This window comes from Nipponia nippon, unplaced genomic scaffold (genome assembly GCF_047370975.1).
Source record: "Nipponia nippon isolate SJK-2023a ecotype South Korea unplaced genomic scaffold, ASM4737097v1 scaffold_11, whole genome shotgun sequence".
Lineage (NCBI taxonomy): Eukaryota > Metazoa > Chordata > Aves > Pelecaniformes > Threskiornithidae > Nipponia > Nipponia nippon.
The window spans coordinates 28,450,771-28,474,119 of NW_028262302.1; the positions used below are offsets into that span (position 1 = coordinate 28,450,771).

Below are 23,349 nucleotides of genomic sequence, written 5' to 3' on the forward strand. Positions count from 1 at the left end.
GGATGTTTTTTGTAACCTTTGGGCATGAAGGACCAAGCTGGATGGTTGTGACAGTCTCAAACCTTGGTCCCTGGCTTCATCCCATGTGTCCTTGGCCATCAGGAGGAGAGATCTGGCCACATGGCCCTCCTAAGGTCGATGGCTCTCGTTTGAGGTAAGGATACCCATCTTGGCATCAGTACTCCTTGCCCAGAGCACCCAGCTGCATTTCCACATCAGGTTGCCTGAACTTTCCTTGGAGTAACTAGGAAAAATGTCCCATCCTGAAGACACGAGGACTTGAGTCTAGAGACCTATTCCTGGCCCTCAAACTCTGTGAAGACACGCAGTGTTGCCTTGTGTGTTCAGCCCTGGGCCCCACGTACCCCTCCAGCTCCGATACCCGCTGTCATCTCCATTCTCCCCCACGGCCGGTGGCAAAACCCAAAAACACCACAGCAGCTACAAACCCGCCCAGAAAAGGGTGCTGAGGCTCCGTTACGTACAGGCCCAAAGATGAGACAAACTCCTGGGGAATCCTTCTGACCTCATTCATCAGAAGCAAACATTACATCCAGCTGAGACGATGAGCCTGGAGGAAGGCTACGCACGAGCAAAGCAGCAGGACTGCATCGCTGGAGTTGTGTCCTAAGGGAAATAAGCAAATATTATTTTCCTGCTGGGCAGTGAGGTATGGAGATGCTGAATAACCTTTGCAAGATCACAAGAGGGAATTACTACAATCTAGAAAGACTAGACCTCCACACCTCAAGCGCTTCTTCAAGACCTTAATCCCAAATATTATCCATCCTTTCATTACAAGGATGCTGGATAAGTCTATGCATATACCAGGTGATTGCACATTTGTGCAATACATATCTGTGACAGCTTCGTTACTCTGCATATACATTCAGAAAAAAGGAAAAGCCAAGTCACGTGGACATTTCCAAAATGACAAAATCAGGGAAGAACGAATGTGGCCGGGAATAAACAAGGAAGCGGAGATACCCAGCACGTTTCCTTTGCCAGGAGCGTGACCTTCTCTCTGCTGGGAAATGGTCATTTGTGAAAAGTGAACCTCGGCTACATCCAAAAGACGCTTCGAGGTGGAAGGGGATGAAGAGACACGTGGAAAAAACCACTCAGGTGGTTTGAACCTCTCTCATCTGCTGTTACGCGGTACCAGAGATGTGGGAGCAGGCAATAAGTGGTTTGTGCTGCTGTTCGGTCGCTGCCCAAGTTTATTTCTAGTAGTGCATTTTTGCAAAGGGACCCAAGTAATGCTCCAAGTCCCCCGTAGCTTAAGGGATGTCTGTGAAGAGCTCAGAGTAAAACTCGGGGAGAAGTAAAGAGCTTGCAAACCCCACGTGAAGAGGAGCGGTACCGGTGGCAGCGGGTTGTAAAGGAGCACACAGGCAGGGAGGTGTCAGAGACACAAAAAGTGCCGGGGGGGAAAACAGGCGTCTGCATTTCTCCTTTTTGGGGTTTGCTTTTTAAACTTTGCCCTTGTCAAAGAAGAAGCTGCAGATGGGGAATATCGAGACGCGGGTGAACCAGAGGGGTGACGGGGGCTGAGCAGGGGCTGCCCGCCTCCAGGTCAGAGCACATCGCGCTCGGCCGCGCTGGAGCATTTGAGGAAACGGAGCTTTTGTTTACACGGAGCTTTGGGGAATTTCTCTGCCTCTGTATATGGAAACGGGCCGGGCGCTCAGTCCTGCTGCTTTTCGTGCTCCAGTCACCCAGCCGAGGCACCCAAATGCACAGGGCAGATTTCCATGGCTGGTGACCCTGGAAAGAGCCAGTCTGACCGGCTTGCCCGCAGCCCCAGAGCAGCCAGGCAGGAAAGCCAGCTGGTTTCAACAACTGCACATAACAGTTTAAAAACACCCTCAAAAACAAGATCACGAATAAAAAAAAGGGCAAAATGACAGGGAAGCTCAGCTTCGTCGCTGATTTCCCAAAGATGCCCATTGAGTCATTTCATCGGAAAAGCCCCCCGGGTTTCCGCGGAGCAGAGGCAGAAGGAGCGGCGGGCCGGGAGCTGTGCTGCCCACGGATCTGGCAGGTATCATCCCTGTCCCGATGGAAGCAGCCCTGCGTTTCGGCACCTTATTTGGCTATTGCTGCTTGTACGGAGCGAGGACTTCTTGCAAACAGTGGGAAGAGCCACGAGGATGCTTGGCTGCCTCTGACGCAAGAGCCTCGCCGGTACATTTTTGACCTTGCTTTGCGTCTCGACTGAGCATTGGAGATCCCGCTGCCCGCCTCTCCGCACACCCACCGCCGAGCAGCGGCACGGGGAGGAAAGGCGAGTCCTGGGGACGGCAGTGCCCGGCCCCGGCTGGGACGGAGAGGGCAGAGAGAGCGGCTTTCCCCGTCCTCAGGGAAAGAGAAACTCTGCAAATAGTTTTAAGAGCACAAGGAACCAGCAGCCTCTACCCCACGGCACGCAGTCAGCTGCACTAAAAGGTTACTGGCTTCGGTGGAGCCGTATTGAATTGCATCAGCTGGGAACCTCGTCCAAACCATTCGGGTTGAGAGTAACCCTTTCTATTTATCGCCCTATTGTTTTACACTGGAAGAACACGGAGATACAATCTGTGAAAGCTTTATTGTTACAGACCAGCTTTCCCCTGCCCTCCCAAGCCGTCACCCTGTCCATTAGGCTCCAGCTTCCAAGTTTGGGGATTACATTGACAGGGATGAAGGCCCTGGCAGGATTTGGTGGGGGAGGTCATCTGCTGCCCATCCTCCCATCCTTCGCGGCAGCGTTTCCCAATTTCCCTCCGGCAGCATCAGCCACGTTAGCCCAAATCCTCCGCGCTGTTTATGTGTAAAACCTGGCTTACTCTGCCCAGAGCAACTTTGGGAAAGCTTTTATTAATGCATATGGGAAAACAGAGGAACAGCCCTTTATAAATATCTCCATTATAACAGCAAAGGTGAAAAGGTGGCACGACTTTATCATCCCCATTAAGAGGTCTTTGTTGCCTTCACGCCGGCAAAGCTCCCGCTGCCGTTCGCAGCGTGGGAACGGTGCTCGTGGAGAAAGCCCTGGGCTGGCACCGCCATCCCGGAGGCGGCCGGGCAGGGCACGGCTTTGTCAGGATGCGGCTTCCCATTGCCCGGCGCGGTGCGGGACGCGTCCTGCCCGCTGCCACCGACCACCGCGCCGGCCCTCAGCAACGCAGCTCCTTCCGCATGACGGTTTTTCAGGAAGCCCGGTTGCCTTGGCGGGATGTATGTATCATTGGGTGGGGAGCTACAGGAAGCGGCTAATATTTATTTTTTTTCTCCATTTGTGCCAGTTCAGACTCTTCTTTAAAGACAGTTCCCATTTCCCAGATTCACAGATGATAAGGATGGAGGGAACTGGCACATCGCCCAGCCTCAGTGCGGGCACGGCGCGGGCCACGGACTGCGATGCTAAGGTAAGGGGTTTGCCTAACGGGAAATGCTTTCCTCGTGGATCAGGGGCTTTTAAACGGCCAGCGTTAAAAAAGAAATAAGCCCTCGAGGCAGCAGGGTGGGCGAGGCTGGCACGGAAAGGCGCTCAGAGCACCCACGCGTGGTGGGGACACGGAGTTTCCAGCGGCCCCGGAGGACGCTGGTGGGTGCCCCCCCCTCCCCCCCGCAGGGGCCCGGGACCCCCGGGCCGGGCCGGGCCGCGCCGCCAGCGGCCGCAGCCCCGCGGCGAGCCCCGGGCCGCGGAGCCGGGGCCGGGCCGGGCCGAGCCGCCCCCCGGCGAGTCCCGGATGTTGGAGCTGCCCCGCTTGCTCCGTCCTTCGCTTCCATAAAAGGCCAAGGGGCCCGGCAGCGCGGGGCGCGTTTTTCCTTTAATTATTATCCCCCTCCTCCTCCCTCTCCTCCTCCTCCTCCTCCTCCCTCTCCCCGCCCGCCCCTTCTCCTCCCGCGGCGGCCCCGCAGGCAGCGGCTGGGGGGCGGCGGGGCAGCGCTGCACCCCCCGATCCCGCCCCACCGCGCCCCCATCCCACCCTCCCCGGGGCGCGGAGGCGGGCTGCGCCGTGCCGTGCCGTGACGAGCCGAGCCGAGCCCAGCCGTGCCGAGCCGAGCCTTGCTGAGCCGAGCCCAGCCGAGCCGCGCCGGCGGGAGGGCGGGCGGGCGGTGAGGCGCGGCTGGCGGCGCAGGAGGCCGGGGCCATGGCGCTGGACGGGATCCGCATGCCGGACGGCTGCTACGCCGATGGGACGTGGGAGCTGAGCGTCCATGTCACCGACCTGGGCCGCGACGTCACCCTGAGGGTCACCGGCGAGATCCACATCGGCGGCGTCATGCTGCGCCTCGTCGAGAAGCTCGGTGAGTCCCCCGGTACCCCCCGCCCAGCCCAGCCCCCGGCCCCGGCATCCTCCCGGCACCCTGCCCCGGCACCCAGCACCCTGCCCCGGTGCTGTGCTTCAGCTCCCAGCACCCTGCCCCGGCACCCAGCACCCTGCCCCAGTGCTGTCCTCCAGCACCCAGCACCCTGCCCCAGTGCTGTGCTCCAGCTCCCAGCACCCTGCCCCAGTGCTGTGCTTCAGCACCCAGCACCCTGCCCCAGCACCCAGCACCCTGCCCGAGTGCTGTCCTCCAGCACCCAGCACCCTGCCCCAGCACCCTGCCCCAGTGCTGTGCTCCAGCACCCAGCACCCTGCCCCAGCTCCCAGCACCCTGCCCCAGCACTGAGCACCCTGCCCCAGTGCTGTGCTTCAGCTCCCAGCACCGTGCCCCAGCACCCTGCCCCAGTGCTGTGCTCCAGCACCCAGCACCCTGCCCCAGCTCCCAGCACCCTGCCCCAGCACTGAGCACCCTGCCCCAGTGCTGTGCTTCAGCTCCCAGCACCGTGCCCCAGCACCCTGCCCCAGTGCTGTGCTTCAGCTCCCAGCACCCTGCCCCAGTGCTGTATTTCAGCTCCCAGCACCCAGGACCCTGCCCCAGTGCTGTGCTTCAGCTCCCAGCACCCTGCCCCAGTGCTGTATTTCAGCTCCCAGCACCCAGGACCCTGCCCCAGTGCTGTGCTTCAGCTCCCAGCACCCTGTCCCAGTGCTGTGCTTCAGCTCCCAGCACCCAGCACCCTGCCCCAGTGCTGTCCTTTTAGCTCCCAGCTCCCTGTCCCGGCACGCTGCCTAGCACCCTGCCTGCCCTAGCACCCAGCCCTGGCACTCAGCACCCTGCCTGCCCTAGGACCCTACCCCATTACCCCATCCCAGCACCCTGCCTGCCCTAGCACCCTGCCTTAGCACCCCATCCCGGCCCCGGGCTGCCCCTCTCCCCCATGCACCCTTCCCTGCTCCACCCAGAAGCCCCCAGTTGCCCTGCCAGCGCCCTGTGCTGCCGCTTTGGGCCAAAACTAGCCAAAATTTTACACCCCGGGGCCGGTTTGCCTGTGGCGGGGCCTCAGCCCCTATCCGCCGGCTGCTTTGCACACCGGATTTTACACCGAGCTGGGAAACGTCTTCATTTACGGGGTGGTGGGGGATGTTTATGGGTGCTTTCCAGTTGACAGAAAGATTTAATTCTGAAGTTGTAGCCGGCTCCGCGCTGCTTTGGATGAGGAAAGCGCCTCCGAGGGCCCTTTGCGAGTGTGGGGCGCTTAATGGGGCGGCGTGGGCAAGGAGGGGATTGGGTTTGGAACCGGGGACACCGCGGTGTCCGGTGGCTTCGGGCGCGCACCTGGACAAAGAGCCCGTTTGTCTGGGACGCGTGGGAACGCGCGGCCGAAGCCGCCGGGATGGCTTTGTGGCGGAGGAGCCAGCTTGGGCGCGATCCTCGCCGAAAGCGAGCGCCCCGACCCGCCGGCCGCGGGGAGCTCTGCCCCGCCAAACCTCCCCCTTGCTTTTTTATCAGCTCTTTATGGCTTGGGTGTGTTTACTCAACGGTATAGCCTGGGCTGATGACTGTAATTACACAAATAAAATATTAATTGCGAGGTCCCCGCGCGTGCCTGGAGCTGTGGGAGTAGCGGAGCTGTCAGCTGCGCCTGCAGGTCCCGGTTGAATGCAAAGCCCTTGTGCAGCTTTAAAAAATACCATGCTTAGGTTTTGATTTATTAATTATCTGAAGTTAAAGGAAGGAAGAGAGGGATATAAATATGCTTGTTTCGAAAGGAAGCAAGCGCTCGCATCAAAGGGTCTTGTGCTGGAGATAGCCTTGACTCTCTGAAAACTTGATTATTTTTTTTTTGCTATTTTTATGCTGGAGCTGCAGAAAGATTTGCTGAAGTTGAGCACTCAGTGGTTAGGGAGGAAAAAAAAATAACAGCTTTCTAGAAATGATAAAAAAATCATCCCGTTGATCAGGAATGAATAAGCGATGCTCCCCTCGGTTTTGAGCTGCGCTGGGTGTCGGGGCCGGGAGATGCCGAAGCAGAGCCGGGGCCGACTCGTGTGCCGAAAGCTGGGCGCCCGCACGGGGACGAAGCCCAGCAAGGACCTAAATTAGCGCCTGACGTAATGCATCCCCCCCCAAATGTGTTTGCCCGGATCCTCTCCACTTGTTAAATTAGGGATTGTATTAGAGGGAAGGAATGCAGCGGCCGCAGCGCCGGCCCCGGCGGGGGGGAGCAGGGATGGTGCTCCCCTGGGGGGCTCAGCCCCGGTGCCCCCTTCCCCGGGACGGTCAAGACCCGTGGATATCTCCGGCTGTTGCCTTCCCTTTCCCCTTGGCTTTTGTCGCTGAGCCAAGCTATACGTATTTAGTTCCTTTTAATCTTCCTGCGTGTCAGCTCTTCCAGCCCTCTCATTATTTTTATGGCTCTTCTTTGAGCTCCTGCCAGTTTATCAGGGTCGGGTTTAGCAGAGCGGGGTGGGACGGGACTCGCTCCTCGCCCTCGTGTGCCTCCTCAATGCCCTCCTTCATCCAGCCTCCGGCACTGCTTCGTCTCCAGATATATTAATTTTGCAATTTTTCCGTGTTGAAACCCTTTCCCTGCATTTTTAACCTGTCCCTCCTCGTCGTTTCTCTATCCCTGCCGGTGTTCGTTTCCCTTTTTTAACAACTCCCAGCATTAAAAAAATTATTCTTTTGCAAAGCAGATTTTTGCTGTGAGTTTTAAGGATATGTCTTAAAAAAGAAAGTTTTCTTGCAGCTCGGGGATCCCCTATGGCCTGCTCCGCTTGCGCGTCGTGGGGGGGGCTGTGCCTTGGGCAGGGCTTTGCCGGCTCCATCCTTTGGGACAAACCTCCCGTGGGCTTCATGCTGCCGGAGGGCAGGGAAAGCAGATTTTTGTGGCCTGCCCTGAGTTTCACTGAAGTTTAGGGCATCGCTGTGAATTTGCAGCAGACCGGCCCCGCTCTGGTTGTAGGATGCTGGTAGAAGCTCTTCAACCACCAGTGAGCCAGGGGGAAAATTGCCTTCCCTCCTCCCAGCAGTGAGGGGAGCTTGGAAAAGGGAAAATCTAGATTTACATGAGTATTTTCTGATGTTTGTAGGAGAAAACGATCGCAGTAAATAGCCCTTTGCCTTGGAGAGGGCTGGGGTGCACGGGGGACACGTCTTGGGGTGCCATGCTCGGAGCGGGAGCGCAGGAAAGTCTCCCCTCCCTAACTGCAAGGCTGCAGGTATCAGTAAATCTTGTCGACTCCGTCCTTGCCTGCGCAGAGCGGCTGCGGTCGGACTATTTGGGAATAGGCAATTAAAATCCGTCACTAATGCAGGCAGGGATTGGAAGAAACCCAAGTGGCAGATAGGGATTCTGGTTACTCAAGTGAATTGCAATGACCTGGTCGCTCCCCTGTTATTTATCACCCCACTGGATTAAGCCACTTCGTTAATTGAGCCGTGCCACGGGCTTGGCACAGCCGTCTCTGAAAAACAGGCAAAAAACTGCTGAGATTTTAAGAGCAGCCGTATTTAGTTGGTCTGTGTGGGTTGGGGTCTGTATTGGAAACTCCTGGTGCTCACCCAGGGGTTTTTAGGAATTTTGCCACTATTGACTTACAAACAAAAAAACGAGGCTTAAAATCACTGGGAGCAGAGGAAGGAAGGAACTGAATGCAGGTTATTGTTGTTGTCAACTTAAGGATGTTTTAAACACATGCAAGAAAAAAACCCTGCTTTTTGGCAATGCGCTTGGGCGAGCTTTGTGGGATATACGTTACACGCAGGATTGCGCTGGGGGGATGCTCTATACGGTACTGGGAATAAAAGAATAGCTGACAGAAACAGGGAAGGGGGGACAAATGGTGGCTGGCAGAGGAATGGCTCAAGACAGGTGACCTAAATGTGCACTGAGGAGATTCAGAAAGTCCGTGGATAGAAGTTTTGCAGTGGAAATGCAGATTTCTGTCTAGGTTTCTTTTACAGGCAGCGTATGCGTGGCAGTCGGCTCCAGCTGCGGGGCTCACTGGGAGCGCTGGGGGAGGACTGGGTGCCTTTAGGGGTTTGTACCTGAAGAAAATAGTTAAGTGAGTGAAAAAAACCCAGCTAGGTTTGGAGTTACAGCAGTCCTTCTGGGCCGAAAGGCGTTAACGCTTGCCACATCGCCCGGCCAAGGCGGGAGGACAGCTCGAGGCGCTGCCCCGTGGCGTGGTGGCATCCCCATTTTATCGAGCCGGGATGGGCGCTGCGGGGTTAAATGTCAAAGCAAACCCCCTGCCCTTGATAGAGCGTAGCTGATAACGGCAGGCGGTGATGACATCTTCTAGGGCCTTGCGGTTTGTTGTCAATCACATCTTCAATAAGGGTTTAGGCAACTGGTTTAAACACCATTGTTCCCGTTGGCAGCTCCTCCGCTATCTCCTTTGCATCCCTTGGGAGAGGGTGGGCTGTCACCTGAGGACTGGCACGGGAGTTGTCACATGCAAAGTGTTTTGTTTTAGGTGACACATCGAGCTCTTTCTTGTGCTGGTTTTAGCTTGCAAACGTGTCTGAGATTCACCCAAGGGGCTCTGTTCACCATCGAATGGACCCTGCCCATGTTATCCTGCCAATAAATTCAGCTACACTCTTTACAAGATCGATTGAAAATATTAGTGTTCTCCCTGTAAAATCTTTTTCTTAATGGACCCCTTAAAGGGTTATGAATAAAACACCAAGAAAAGCGCAGCGTCATTGATTTCCCTAGGTTTGTGTTTGAGGTTTTGCAGTGCTTATAAATGCTTCGAGCCATCCTGAGACTTGCTGGAGAAATTCTTTGCCTTGAAACTGGAACGAACTCTTTGAAACAGCTTAAGGCTGCGTAAGAAAGAGAAATGCAGAGTCCTTGCCCCAGCCCATTTCTGTTGCAAACACAAGGCAGGATGAGCCTGCAGTGCTGTCCTGCAGGTGACTTGCTCCTTTTGCTTTGGACTTCTCCAAGGAGACTTGGGTCGGGGCTCACGGGGTGACCACCTGGTAGAGGAGGCGATAGAAATGGTTGGAGGCTAAAGAAAATAAAGGAAGGGGCTTTATTGTAGCCACGCTTTCCAAAAATACTTATCTGAGCATCAGTGCTTAGTGCTTGGAGTATGGTCAGGGCATTTCTCCGGTCCGTGCCGCCAGGATGACGGCTGAGCATCTTCATTTGCAAGATCTGCAGGTACTCGTCTGGTCTTCAGTTGTCGGGCGAGACGAGAAGGATGTTTTGCTTCAAAATCAGCGCTCGGTCGCTCCTCAATATTGCTTTGCAAGTACATGGCATTCACGAGAGTGCCATTTAATACGCCGGGAGCCTTGCGAGAAGCTGTTTGTATTCCCTTTGAGGCAAGGTGGTGAGCGGTTGTCTCAAATAATGTGATAAATGGTGGCGGTGTTTGCTGCTGAGGGCAGCTCGGGCTGCTGCGGTTTGGGCAGGCGGGACTCCTCCGATGCTCCATGCTGACCCCGCTCCAGATTTCCCCGGGAAACCTCATCCCAGGCTTTTAAACAGCAAAACTTGCACAGCCGGCGGGAGGTGCGATGGTGAGCACAGAGGCTGGGGGGGGATCTGGGGGGATCTGGCACGCTGCGGAGCATGAAAATCCTCCTGCTCCAGAACCTGGCAGAGTTTGGGGCCATTTTGAGGTGCAAGTGGTACCCTGGAAGGTGCCAGCCGCTGCCCAGCAGGGATGCGCCCAGCAGGGATGCTCCCGCTTCAGCAGCATCTTCAAGGAGACCAACGGAGCTGCTAATGCACCCTGCATTTACATGTTGCCACTTGATTTATATCTTCGCTAGCGACCTGTGCTGAATCCTTGTCCCCCGAATAACACATTTTTAATGACATTTAAGTGAAAATGTGCAAGTGCCTATTAACACAGATGCTCTCTGGCCATGCACATTGATCTGTGTGGGGCTGGCTCTTTCCTTTACATCTAGCTTTTGACTCCAGGAAGCTTCCACGTAGGCCCATGCCAAATTGCAGGATCATGGCTCAAATAATGTCCTCTTTGTTAGCCTAAGTGGAATATTCATCTGGACTGCCAATGACCAGAGGAATTTGGGGCGGGGGTAGGTAAAAGCCGTACGCAGGCAGCTCCAAGCTGCGGTCACGGCGATTAATATTTCTACCCAGAGTGGCGATGACTCTTTGGAAGCAAAAGAATAAATTGAAATTTCCAAATTTTATTTGTATTTAATTTTTTATTTTATCTTATTGTTAATTCTTTCACTACGAACCATCCGCTTTGGTTCGAAAGAGCCGGGGCCAATGACACAGATCCCGGTCGGAGGGGGAAGAGAGCGGGGTGAGAGGTGGTGGCGTTCCCGCGAATACCAGAGCCGGGGTTTGTCTACCACAGACAGGAAATTGTTGGGTTTGCTGCTCCCACCCAGCCCAAATCAGTAGTTTCCTCTTCCAGCTCCCTCAGGTTTCGATTTGACATAAGGCGCGTGGGGAAGCCGGCGCGGGGAGCTGCGCTCGCCATGCTCGTGTCACTCCGAGGGAGCTAAAATGATAGAAATAATCACATTCACGTGCTTCCCTTTTTTTTTTTTTTAACTTTCTTTCCCCCCCCTCCCCGTAGCCATCCTTTCCTTTTCCCCACCCTTCTCCATCAGGGCTTGCATTTCGCCCAGGCATCTGGCTGAGTTTCTTTCAACCATATAAAAACCCAAACAAATTGTACTCAAAATAGTTTAATATTTCTGTACTGAAGCCAAAATGTCTCCGGGTGTTCCCTAGCAGGGATTTCTGAACCCTCTTTCTGTGCTGTTACATGTGTGATGGTTGCATTCACAGCAGGCACCCTGGGTACCTGGATAAAATCCTGCCCCATCTCTGATTTTTGGTTTAGAAAAATGGCATTTGGTAGTCGCCAGTCTGCAGCTTGCAGACCGCTGCGGGTTTATGAGCAACTTCTTGCAAACCCGCTATGGGACATTATAAAAAGCGAACCGGGAACCTGGATTTTAACCCTTGGTCTCTGATTATGGGGGGGGGGGGGAAGATTGTGGATCACTGCATGAAGCTGGGGATATGGGGAGTGTTTACCGAGCTGGGAAAGAGCAGAGGGAGTATTTGCACTGCAAACTTCAGTCGTTTCAACATCACCGGTGACACCGCCACTGCGAGCTCCTATTTTGGGTGTTTAGGGGATTATTATTTTTTTTTTTTGGTGGTGGTTTTTCTTACAGGCAAGGGGAAGGAAGGAGATTTACGGCACTCGTGGAGCTCATGGCACACCGCCTTCAGCCCAGCGTCCAGCCCTGGGCGTGCTTGGGGGAAAAGGTCTCGTACTGTTGAAACATCCTAAAGAAGATGCATTTCTTTGTTCTCGTTCTGAAATGTGAATTAACATCACGATAGTTTAGAAAGGGGTAGAGAAACAAACTCAAGCAAAACTACTCAGCTGGTGGGATTCGCTTCTCAATGTTCTTGGTGGCTTTCAGGGTTTTTCAAGTGTTATAATTCGGAAAAATACTGAGAACCGCAAATTCCCGCTGGATGGAGAAGTAGCGAGTTTGAGCAGAGTTGCAGTAGCTGAGTTTTCTTGGCCAGGTTTGCTTTTTGCACATTGCTCCGGTGTCAGTGGTCCAGGCTGGAGCTCCTACCGGGTAGAGCTGATGGGGCAGGGGTAGAAAAGTGCCCAGCAAACCAGAGGAAAGCTTTTTTCTTTTCTTTTTTTATTTTTGGAGAACTGTGCTCCCTGGCTTTTCTTGCGGTCGCCCGTTTTCCAGCGAGTTTGCAGCAGCTCTGGGTGGCCGTTCAGACACGAACCTCGGGCAGGAGCTGTATGCACGGCAGGTCCACGAGCCAGCGTTGGTCCCGCTCCTGCAGACCAGGTGGGATCTTGGAGACCTCCAATTTTCAGTAAAACGTGGCTGGATTTGGACAACAGGTTCAGAACAGTGTTGGGGCAGGGGGTGTAGGCAAACAGGCACACCAGCAGTTGCATAAACCTTCCCCTTTATAACCTCGGGTGGTTTTTAGCTTCCAAAACAACTAGACAGCAACCAAAAATTCATCTTGCCAATTATTACATTTTAAATCTCTTACCAGCCGATTATACATGTTTGGTTGGTGGTTGTTTTCTTTTTTTTTCCCCCTCCTCCCTGCAGGCATATGTACATTTGGAAGGGGTAATTGTCGAAACTCCAAATTCAATTAGAAAGTCTGCGTTTTATGAAATTGCCTGGGAAGAGCTATATCCCTGTCTTGCTGAGCTTCCCTTCCTCGCTGATAATACACAGAGCTTTGCTCGACACGACGCCCAGCTCGAGAGCCGTCTGCAGCAGAAATTGTCTTCTCCGCCACCCCACGTGTCCTGCCGTGTGGCTTCTGTCCCCGAGCTTGCTTGTGTGATGGGTGAGGTGGGCCCAAGCTCAAGGTTAGAGGTCTTAAAGCCCTTTAAAAGTGTGTTGTGTGCATCAGTGAGCTTGGGCTGACTTATACAGAAATAAATAAGAAAAATGGCAGGGTTTCATCCCTTCCGTGTGGCATCTCCCCATAGCTCTGCAAAGGTCCTAGGGCAGAGACCAGCTTCACCCCAAATCTTGCTTTGACCTGGGAGCATGTCCATAAGACGTGCAAGGGAAGGCTGGTGCATGCGAAGCACTTTTGGCTGCTGTCGCTGCCGGGGGGCATGAGGCTCCTTCCCCATGGCTTACGCTCTGCCCAGGGGAATGCACTTTGGGTGAAACCTGGAAGGTTTGGTGTCCCTCTTGCAGACCCGGATCCCACCTGGTCTGCCCGAGAGGGACCAACGCTGGCTCACAGGTTTGGTGTGGGGTGAGGCTGCCCGAGGCATCGCGAGGGTTGCAAACCTCGCTTTCCAGAGGGCTAAGCTTTTATCAGAGAATAACCAGCGTTAAGGTGCACTTGGGGAATTGCCTGGCGACACTGAAGCTTCAGATGAGAACCTGGGAATTCAGATTGCCCGTTGGATCCTCCTTTATCTGCCGTATGCATCCGTCCCACCAAACGTCCTCTGGCTCCGTTGTTGGGTATGATGTCTTTTTGGCAGGGACCGGGTCCGTTATGCCTTGCACATTCATGGGGGATGAGTCAGGATTGCAGACTGCTGGCACCGTCACCCTGGGGCACTTTTCCTTTTTGGTGAGGGAAGGGAGGTGTGGTACACTGCCGGAGGGTGAGGCAGCACCCGGGCTGGTAGTCAAGGCAGTTGAGTGCTCCCTGGAGAAGTGGTTTTCCTTCCTTCCTTCCTCTGCTGCTGTGTTTCTGTCTGATGCTTCCTATTTTGTGCTGGATGAATCATGGAAACCGCGCTGCTTAATTGAGTTTTCTGCCATTTCTCGTGATTCCATGGGAGGTGGGGAGCAGCCAGTGAAAGCCTCCACTGGAGGGGTGCTTGATGAGTGGGGGGAAACAGTCGGCAAAATCAGGTTGCAAAGATCCTGTTTTGAAAAAAAATATTAAAAAAAAAAAAAAAATCCACCCTTGCTTTCCTTTATTCCCTCCCGTAGAAAAATGAGCAAGCCGAATTGCTCTGGAGTGCTGGTGCAAGGATTTAACGCAAGTCTGCACAGTGCTTGCAAAGACCTTCCTGCGCCGATGGGTGCGTGTTGGCGTGGGGTGTTGGGGGGCCGATGTGGCCCCGGGTTTCAGCTCCCCCAGAGGGTTTCCTGACGTTTCGGCAGGGTTCAGCATTGCTGCAAAACTGCTCTGCCCGCTCAGGGGTTTAAACGGGGTCGGGTATGGCTGCACTGAGCTGGTGAGCAGCTTGGAGAAACCCATAGACCTCCTGCTGCAGTAGATGCTGAGAAATAAAATAGATTTTATTTTATAGATATATGTATAATAAATTTATGCATAAAACCATAATAAAAGTATGTAGGTACCTCTAGGGCAAACACCATGTGCTTGGCTCACAGCTTGTGGTACGGATTGTCTGTGCCTTTTGCGTTTGTGGGGTAGCATCAGAGGTGTAAAGCAAATTTGAAGGGGGTTTTGCTGTTCTTTCCGCAGGTCGGTGGCATCCATTCAGGGCAAAGGTGCTTCTCGGTGTAGCCGGCACGAGAGAAATCATTTCAGCCCTGGGAGGAGGGGGTATTTGTGTTTCAGTACTAGCGGTGCAAGTAGTAGATACTGCCGGGGCATCTGAATGAACTAAATTTCCAAGTGCTGGTTGAGTAATCCTATTAACACTGCAAAGAGCTTCCTTCCTACAGTTTACATGGAAAAAAAAAAGAAGTAACTTTCAGGCTTGTCGGGATTTGCTCTTCTTCCCGAAGCCTGTGTGCAGACCTGGCTCATGCAGAGATGCTCGAAGGCTCCGCATCCCGCGGGTCGAGCATCTCGAGCACGGAGGAGCGAAGCCCTGCGCTGCCAGGAGCATCATTTCGGGGGCAGCTGGGTTCGATGTATCAGCCTCGTGCTTTTGCAAAGATGCTTGTCGCTGGTGTGGGCTTGTACAGCGTCCCTGCTCCACACCTCGATTATAAAACACCACCGATGACTTAGAAAGCACGCAGTGAAATTTCAGGGGGGGGGTTTGCCGTGCCTCATGGCTGTGTACGTGGTGGGCTCTTCAGGAGGAGGGTTTGGAGCAACAAACAGATTAATTACTGCATTTTTTTGTCACCTCTTCGGTGCTTCAGTTACCCTTCCTGCCCCATCGAGACGTGGGCTTGCCCTTGTAAACCTCACTTACAAACCCAAAAAAGGGACACTTGTTTTCCGCAGTGCAGCAGAACGTTCCCTCATTAGCAGAAGACGCTCCATAATTTTTCTGAGCGAGGACATGTTGAACGTCTGCATTCAGCATTGTGTCCTGATGGGCTCAGTGTCCTCCACAGGGTTTGTTTTCTTTTTTTTTTCCCCTCCTCCTTTTTTTCATTGCTTTTGAATAGCTCTCTGCAACTACACGGCGTGCTTTGACGTCAGGGTTTCACAGCGGTGAACCATCCGCGTCCCCTGCCACGCTGGGACGAGAGGGAGGTCTCCTGCGCTCGGTCGCGCTCACGGGAATCACAGCGTTGGGAACAAGGCTGGTTTTTTCCCATATTTTTTTTTTTTTAATAAGTCGAACTATTTTTCATGCAAGAAATGTTCTTCTTGGATTTAAATTCAGCAGAGATCATGTGTGTTGGACACCTCTGTGGGTGTGTATAGATGTCTCCTGAAGACAAAGTGGCATAAAATAGTGGTGATCGTTGCCCATGGTGGTAGGTACAGGAAAATTCAGGGTACCACTTTGCATTCACCAGTGAGTAAAAGCCCCTCCGCAGGTGGTTGCTACTGATGTCCATCGTGTTTTTCAGAGCCTGTGTCAAATACGTAGAGGGCACGTGATTAAAACCCTCTATTAAATCTCGTTAGTACCAAGAGCATCGGATTGTCGTGGCTACAGCTTTATTACAGCAGTCTGATAATAATTAAGTAAGATATTTATCTCTGTGTTTCAAAGTATAATTTTTCAAGTGTTGTGACCGGAGGCTGGAAGGATTTTTGTTCTGTTTTGAACTTCGCTCTGCAATTAAATCCCCGTCGGGGGGTGGAGGGGAGCCTCCTCCAGTGCGCACCATACCCCAAAAGACTCAAATCTGCACTAAAAAATAGATTCTGCCCCAAGACAGCGACCGTGAGGCCCAGCAAAACGCATCAACATTTCTGTTGGACTCAAGATAAATGAAAACAGCTCTGTTTTTAATTTTTTTTTTTTCCATAATTGTCCTGGAAGGAGTGGCTTTGGCATGTTTGAAGGAATCTGGGTTTAAAGAGGTCAGCGCAAGCAGCGAGGCGGTGATGTCCCGTCCCTCCCCGTAGGGAGCAATGGGTTCAGATATATAGAGATAGGTGTGTGTGTATACATACCCATAAAATATGGGTACAGCTTTGTGTGTGTATGTGTAGACACACGTATCTGTACCCATATTTATATATATAAAAATATATTTATAAATTACATATATATTTATATATTTTATATATATTATATATATATAAATAAATATAAATATATGGAATTTTTTTTTTTTCAATTCTGGCTTGGGTTTTTTTGCCTTATTGTTGACTGCAACGATGTTAGCCTAAAATGAGCCGGTCAGCTCTCTGGCATTGTAGGGTCGCAGAGGGTCCACGGGCCAGCATTGCAGCCTGGGCACATCTCTGTCCCATGAAATTCCAATCCCTGCACAGGTTGGGAGGGCTTTTCAAAAGCAAGCGATGATCTTGCAGCCATCCCCAGCAAACTACGTGGGTCTGGATCCCATCCACTGAGATGCAGAAGCCGATCCCCGCACCAGCGTCCGCAGGTGGGGGAAGGAAACGCAGCGGTATTTAATGGCTGTATCAGTCGTTTCTGAAAAGTAAATAATATTAATGACCACGAGAGCAGGCACTGGCTGGAGTGGGACCTTCAGCAGCGCTCTTGGCTGTAAAACATTTCTTTATTCTTGTCCCAGCCCTTATCCCAGCACCCCTGTCGTGCTCCATGCACCGGATTAGCCGTATTTTTGGTACTTCGGAATGTTTCGGGAACATTTGCAGTATTCTCGGGTTTTTTTAGTGATGTGAAGATATGCCTTCAAACCTCATTGACACACACCGCTTGATGGTACGTGGAAAAGAAAAACCTACCAAAGCAACCACATGAAGTTACGTGCAATGATTTTTGGTGTCGTTTGCGTTTTTTTTCCTCTCCTCTTTTTTACTTCTAGTCATAAACTACTCTCCTTTTCAAGTTTTTAAATACTTCTGCCTTGCTTTCTATGCACGGTGGCCGTGCGGTGCATCCCGAGGGGACGGGAGGGCGGAGGGGAGGCTGCATCCCCTCCCAGGGAGCTCGCCCAGGACCCACGAAGCACTCCCCACCTATTTATTGCTGGAGGTCTCTTTTCCTTTGAAGGAGATTTTTCTTCCCCGCCGGCTTCTCAAGAGGGGTGTGTAACCAGCCAACACCCAGCCTCTGCCTTGGAGAGCCCCTGGCCGCTCCTTGGGGCTTGCGAGCGCTGGATTAATGCGTTATCAGCAGGTATTTGAGCTTAAAGGTACTTTAATCTCCCAACTGCCTCTCGAGCTGCTTGCAGTCAGGGTTTTAAATGTGCTGTCCACATCTATTTTTTTTCAATAAAATGTGTATTGCGTATTAATTTAAAAAAAAAGAAATGCAACCCCTCTTTTTTTTTTTTCTTCCTTCCTTATAAAAGCCCTCGACCAATTTCAGCCCATCTGCACCAAACTCATTGAAAAGCTGGAAAGTCTTTTTTTTACCTCAGTAGATTACCAAGTACAAAATCACTTTTTGCAAGAGGAAATGCTTGGCTTGTGAGTTGGTTTCGGTCCTTGCACCGTATCATATATATAAGATATACATATATAATTTATATATATATGTGTGTGTGTTTCTGTATAAACATATGTCTGTGTATATATGACACGTGTATATATATTTTATATATGCATAATTTTTGTGTGTATATATAATACATGCATGTATTTTATATAAATGTGATCTAAGTGTGTGTGTATGTATGTTTATATGCATAATATATTTTTATATATATGTGGAGCAATTTGAGGTATTGTGTGGGTAATGGAAAGGTGTTTTGCTCCCTCGACCTCCCGAGCGTGACTAGAGCAGAGCAGGAATAATCATCATTAAAGGCACCCCTGGTGCACGCTCACCGCTGGGGAAAAGCCTCCTGTGCTAATTCTGCTCCTATAGAAACACAACCAGCTGGATGGAGGGGCTTTGGTTCTGCCGTGTTCTGTACTGGAGGAGGATGGTCCTTCCGCACTGCTCCCCCGGGAGGCCTGAAGACTTGAATCTGTTGCTCTAAAAGCCATCACTTATAATTAAGAAATGAGCTGAAACCTCTGCTTTGGCTGCATCCACCGCCCCTCTTCAGAGGAAGAGTATTGCAGGGAAACCAGCTTCAGCTGCAAATCTTTGTTTCCAAAAATCAAACAAAAAAACGGGATGCAAACCAGCCAGGCTTGCAGATGTTCCCTACGTACCTACGCAAGCTTCTCCAGGAGCTTTCTAATAATCTCTCGCCGATGTTAGGGTGATGGAGGCATTCGTAGGCTCTTTGCTGCCCGATGGATTTAATCAGGGACGTGTGTGTGAAAGGGGATGTGGTGCTACCCCGCGGGAGCCTTGCCCAGAGGTGGAACCCACCACTGCTGGAGATTCCTGCTGTCCAAACATCCATCTAGTGGGGTTTAACTGTGTGCCAGGGAAGTGGGGGGGGAAAAGGGGTTTATTTGGTCGTATGGGGGCTCTTTTGTTCTGAGCGGTGCACGGAAGGAGGGCCCATCTGCAATAGGGGATATCCTGAAATAACAAGGCAAATACAGTGTTTATGTAACGCCGGAGACTTGTATACTATTGCTAGTAAGTCATAAGCTCGCACGGAGAGCCTGCCAAGTGACGATAATGCTGCTGAAGAAGGGAGGTTCAGTAGCTGCTGCAGAAGTGGAGCAGAAAAGGGCCTTTTAAAATCCACAGATCGGCGGAGGGAAAGCGTTCGGAGCAGCCGGCTCCTGGGGTAAATGGGATAAAGGGGCCGTCAGGCAGAGCGGATGGGGCCGCCTCGGTCTTCGCACTTCACCAAAATTTGGTGGTGTTGCCTAAATGGGAATTGTGTACGTGTGGGTCTGTGCAGTAGCAAGCCCAGAATTAAAATACACTTCATATGCATCTCAATTAAGACTTATTTTCTGCTACTTGAATTCCAGATGCGAATTGAGTGGTAACTGTGGGAATAAAAATCTGCAGTTGTAATTATGCCGGACAAGCTGGTGCGATGTGACTGTGGCGAGGCGCCGGCATGAATTGAAAGCTAAGGATGTTTAAGGTTTAAAACACTTTATTGAACAGCTCTTCGTCTCTTCTCATAATGTTCTGTCCTCACAGAGGTCTCTGCAGCAGTCTGGGTGATTTAAGATGCCTCGTGCATTTGCAGGACTGTCTGAACAGCTTTTCAAGGTGGACAGCAAGTTTGCTCCACGTACAAAATGTCCTCAGCATCACCCGTGCCGCGTCTCTGCCTCTTGGCGCGGTTTTGGGAGGCAAATGCAAAACCAGGTTCTTCCTCAAAAAAAAAATGACAGCCGGGTCCCCCAGCCCTCCCGGGCTCCCAGCAGCCGAGGTTTCGGATCAGGCTGCGCGGGGAGGTGGAGGAAGCGGGGAGCTGGGATTATTTTTGATGCCGGGACGGAAGCGCCGTGCTTCCCTTTCCCGCGGGCGCTGCTGCTGGGGTTGGGCTCCCGGAGCTCCCTGTCCCCAACCCATGCTCCAGCTGATCCTGACGGCTCCAGCCTCTGCAGCCTTCACCTGGCAGGTTCCTTGCCTGGAAGGGGAGCATCGGTGGCCGTGATTTGCTGTGACCCTAGGAAATGTGTGCAGCTTATTTCCAAGGATCCCTCTGTGCTCTCCTTTGCCCCAGATGACGGTGGTGGGCGGATGCTATTTTATTGCACTGAGGACACCTAAATCCTGGTGGCTCTGGTGTTCCTCTCCCCCCGCTATGCCATAAGCAGGAATCAGCCTGATTTAGACTAATATGGGTGGATTTTCCCATTCCACTGAACAAGCCTGTTTCTTTTTCACAATGAGGGTGGTGAAGCACTGGCCCAGGTTGCCCAGAGAGGTGGGAGATGCCCCATCCCTGGAACCATTCAAGGCCAGGCTGGACGGGGCTCTGAGCAACCTGGCCTGGCTGAAGATGTCCCTGCCCATGGCAGGGGGTGGGACTGGATGGCCTTTAGAGGTCCCTTCCCACCCAAACCATTCCATGATTATATGATTTTCCTATTGCTTTGATTGGGACGCTGATGAACGCATGCCGGCTCTGACCATTTCTGCTCCTTTGGGTGACAGCGTTACCATAAGGCTGGTGCACTTCGTGGCTGGAAATAGCAGCTCAGGGATGTGCAAGTAGCATTTAGCAGCTCAGAGGAGCTTCTGGATCTGCAAACACCTCCGCTGAGATTTGCAGCGTGGTTTTGGACCTGTAGTAACCCTCTGAATTCGAGGTTTGGGATCTCTAAAATGAGTTTGCAGCGCTCGGAGACTTACCTAGGCTCTCAGCTTGCTTTCCATAAATCCAAAAGGCCCAGTCCTGCGACTGATAGTAGTAAATGGGAAAAGACTGAGCTGAAATAATAAGCCTTGTCATAAAGCTGTAAGCCGAATGAATCAGTAACTCGAGAACTGGGACCCTGGTGAAGATTTATAGACCTTTGATCAGATTTAACCAGGCAGTTGGCATTCCCCGGTGTGCAAGGATTGCTCCAAGCCCTGGGTCACACCAGCTGCCTTGCAAAGCACCAAAGGTTTCTTGTCAACGTGTTAAACTCAACCCCACAAGTCAGCTGCTAAACATTTGCCAAGCTCTTTTATATATAACTACCCCGTGGGGCAGCCACAGACCTTTACCTTTCTGGCAATAGCCAACATCTCACTGTTAATTCAAGGCATTAATTGCTCTCAGGCCGAAAGACGATGCTGTGCGTATTTGTGCCATGGCCTGAAAGGTTAATCTGCAGCGTAAACCCAAATCCCCTTCTGTTAGGCATCAATGTTAGTGATTCAAAATGCCTTTTTTTTCCCTCCCCCCAGACTTCCCGTGCCAATTTGTTCAGCTTTCAGTAGGGCAGAAGTTGGACTTCATTACCAAAGTCCATTGTAATGATTTCTTAGATTTTTTTGAGAGTAGCCAAGGCTTGTGCAAGTTTGCATGCTTTTCTATATTTGGTTTTGTTTAATTTGATTGTACAAAGCTGTTGAAAAGTCTAGCTGAACATTTCCACTTTCCGGCTGCATGATTATGCCATTATACCAGGAGTTCAAAGAAAAAAAAAAGCTTCTGCTGGCTTTTCTCAGTAACCCTGAGATCAAGATCCCATTTTCAGATAGGGACAGCAAAAAGTTCGTTTGTCACACTGTTCTCATCTTGATGAGGTTCAGACGGGGCTGGTGGGGATAATCTTCAATATAATAATAATATAATAATAATTCTTCTGTCCTGGAGCGTGTTCCTCGGTACCTTCAGCCTGTTTGGTGGTGTGTCTGCTGGGGCTTCGCCCCTGGACTCTGCTGGGTTTGCCCCTGGCTTTCTGGCTGGTGCTCCGCCGTGCACGAGCAGCGATGACGGAAGAAGGAGCTGTTGCAGTCAACGTCAGCTGGCAGTTTTAATTTGGGTTAAACTGATGTTTCATGTTGGGAATCTGGGATCTGAGGAAGATCTGGAGCTGAAAACTGAATTATTTTATTACTGGTGCCTTAACCTGGAAAGTGCCTTGCTTTCAAGCTTCTTTTTTTATTATGAAAATTAAAATAATCCTCATTCAAAGTCCGTAAGCTCAAAACTTAATGGTAACTATCACTTGCAATATCAAGTGCAAAAGTTGTGCTGTAACTTGTCCTGCAGCTTCTTGAGGTTTTCATGTGCCTGCCCAGATGACATCCTGTGGAAACGTTTGGTTTTTCCTTTGAAATGAGAGCTTTGGCTGCCGCCGTCGATGCTGACACAACCCCTGGTCAGTATTTTTGGAGATGGAGGGTTTAGGCTAAGCAGAGCTTTGCAAAATGCATGGATGCAAGGACGATTCCCTCCCCCTCTCCTTCCCTTTCTCCTGCGTGGTGGGGGGACGTTGCACCATTAATGCCAGTCGGTGGTTGTTGGACTGGAAGATGCTCTGCAGGAATGGCAAGGGGCTGCAGGGAGAGCAAGGCAGGTGTTAGCAAAAAATATTCCAGGTGTTAGGGAAAATATTGCACCGTGACTGTCTTTTGGAGTTATCACCATGCTTTGGTTCCCCAAATGCTTTCCGACTTGGACATGACCTTCAAAGACCCCACGGTTACATCCCTGCTGGAAGGAGACGTGGGTGTTGGGTTTTGCACTGTTGTTCCTTTGGGAAGTGACTTTTAGTTTCGTTTGGGAATTTTCCAGTTTTGTTTGTAGAAACTGAAAGACCCGGAGAAGACACGGTGTTGAATTCTTGCAGACCTCCTCTTAGTTCTGCCTTCCGTGTGTGCCCCGGTGGCTGGGCTCACCTCCGATTAGCGCAGGTGTCCTACGTGGTGGGGATGGGGAAACGCAAGAATTGATAGTTAACCTAAAAAGCTGTGTAAAATCCCTCCCAGGGAAGGTGTCGGGTCGTTCACGAGCCCCTTGGTTTCATGCTCCCGCTTCATCGCTGCCAGGCTGAGTGATCCACGGACACGTTGTGTCTCATCCTTATTCCTCTTGGGTTCTTTCCTACTTTTATCTCCAAGGTGGCTTCTAGGTGCTATTGAGTACAAGCAATTATTTGTATGTGAAAAGGGCTGCCGGCGTTTTTGGATCGATAGTCGCTTTTTGGTTAAATGCATTTGAACTTCTGCTTTTGTCTTTTGAAGGCTAATTCTCGTCCCTGTTTTAAATAGTAAAATGGTTTCTTTGTTCTAGATGTCAAGAAAGACTGGTCGGATCATGCGCTGTGGTGGGAAAAGAAGAAAACTTGGCTCCTTAAAACGCACTGGACGTTGGACAAATATGGGATACAGGCTGATGCCAAGCTCCAGTTCACACCTCAACACAAGCTGCTTCGCCTTCAGCTGCCCAACATGAAGTACGTCAAGGTGAAAGTCAACTTCTCGGACAGGGTCTTCAAGGCGGTTTCTGACATCTGCAAAACATTCAGTAAGTAGCGAGTGCCGAAAGCCGCCAGTTCCCAGCCGCCCGTGGGGAGGTCATCATTTGGTTTGGCTCCTGCTTGTCCTTCGGCATGTGTGCTCATCTCATAAACTTACTAAATTAATGTTATTTTCCAGCTTCAAACACCCGGCGGTCACCTGGGCATCAAGCAGCCTGGGTATCCACTATTTTTCCCTTGCGAATCTAACCTTTTATGTGTAAATACTTAAATAACGGGACCGATCGTACCGCAACCGTAAGAAGAAATATGGTTTTGGTGCTGAATTCTGTTTCGTGGCAAGGCTGTTTGCAGTTTTGTCTTAGGCGAGGCGAAGCTGCTGGTGTTGGGTCGTAATTTTATTTCTGCAAATTTATGTGCTAGATGAA

At 51.6% G+C, this 23,349-nt stretch overlaps 1 protein-coding gene and 1 long non-coding RNA gene across 5 annotated transcripts in view; one reads left to right on the forward strand and one right to left on the reverse strand.

Annotated features, from left to right (window-relative positions):
- Positions 1-3,885: 3,885 nt before the first annotated feature.
- Positions 3,886-23,349, forward strand: part of FERMT2 (FERM domain containing kindlin 2) — a 51,555-nt gene continuing 32,091 nt past the window's right edge. For 2 of the 4 annotated variants that reach the window (XM_087746852.1, XM_087746853.1), the window contains exons 1-2: positions 3,888-4,296; positions 22,735-22,968. In XM_087746852.1, coding sequence (XP_087602978.1) covers positions 4,140-4,296; positions 22,735-22,968 — 391 coding nt within the window. In that variant the 5' untranslated portion in view covers positions 3,888-4,139. Of the gene's footprint in view, positions 4,297-22,734; positions 22,969-23,349 lie in introns of all 4 variants that reach the window. The other 2 variants (XM_087746850.1, XM_087746851.1) reach the window with 2 other exon arrangements.
- LOC148056933 (uncharacterized) lies at positions 19,129-20,471 on the reverse strand. The gene is made up of 2 exons (XR_015702210.1): positions 20,358-20,471; positions 19,129-19,629 (listed from the first exon to the last, which is right to left on the reverse strand). It is a non-coding gene; the product is annotated as an uncharacterized LOC148056933 (long non-coding RNA).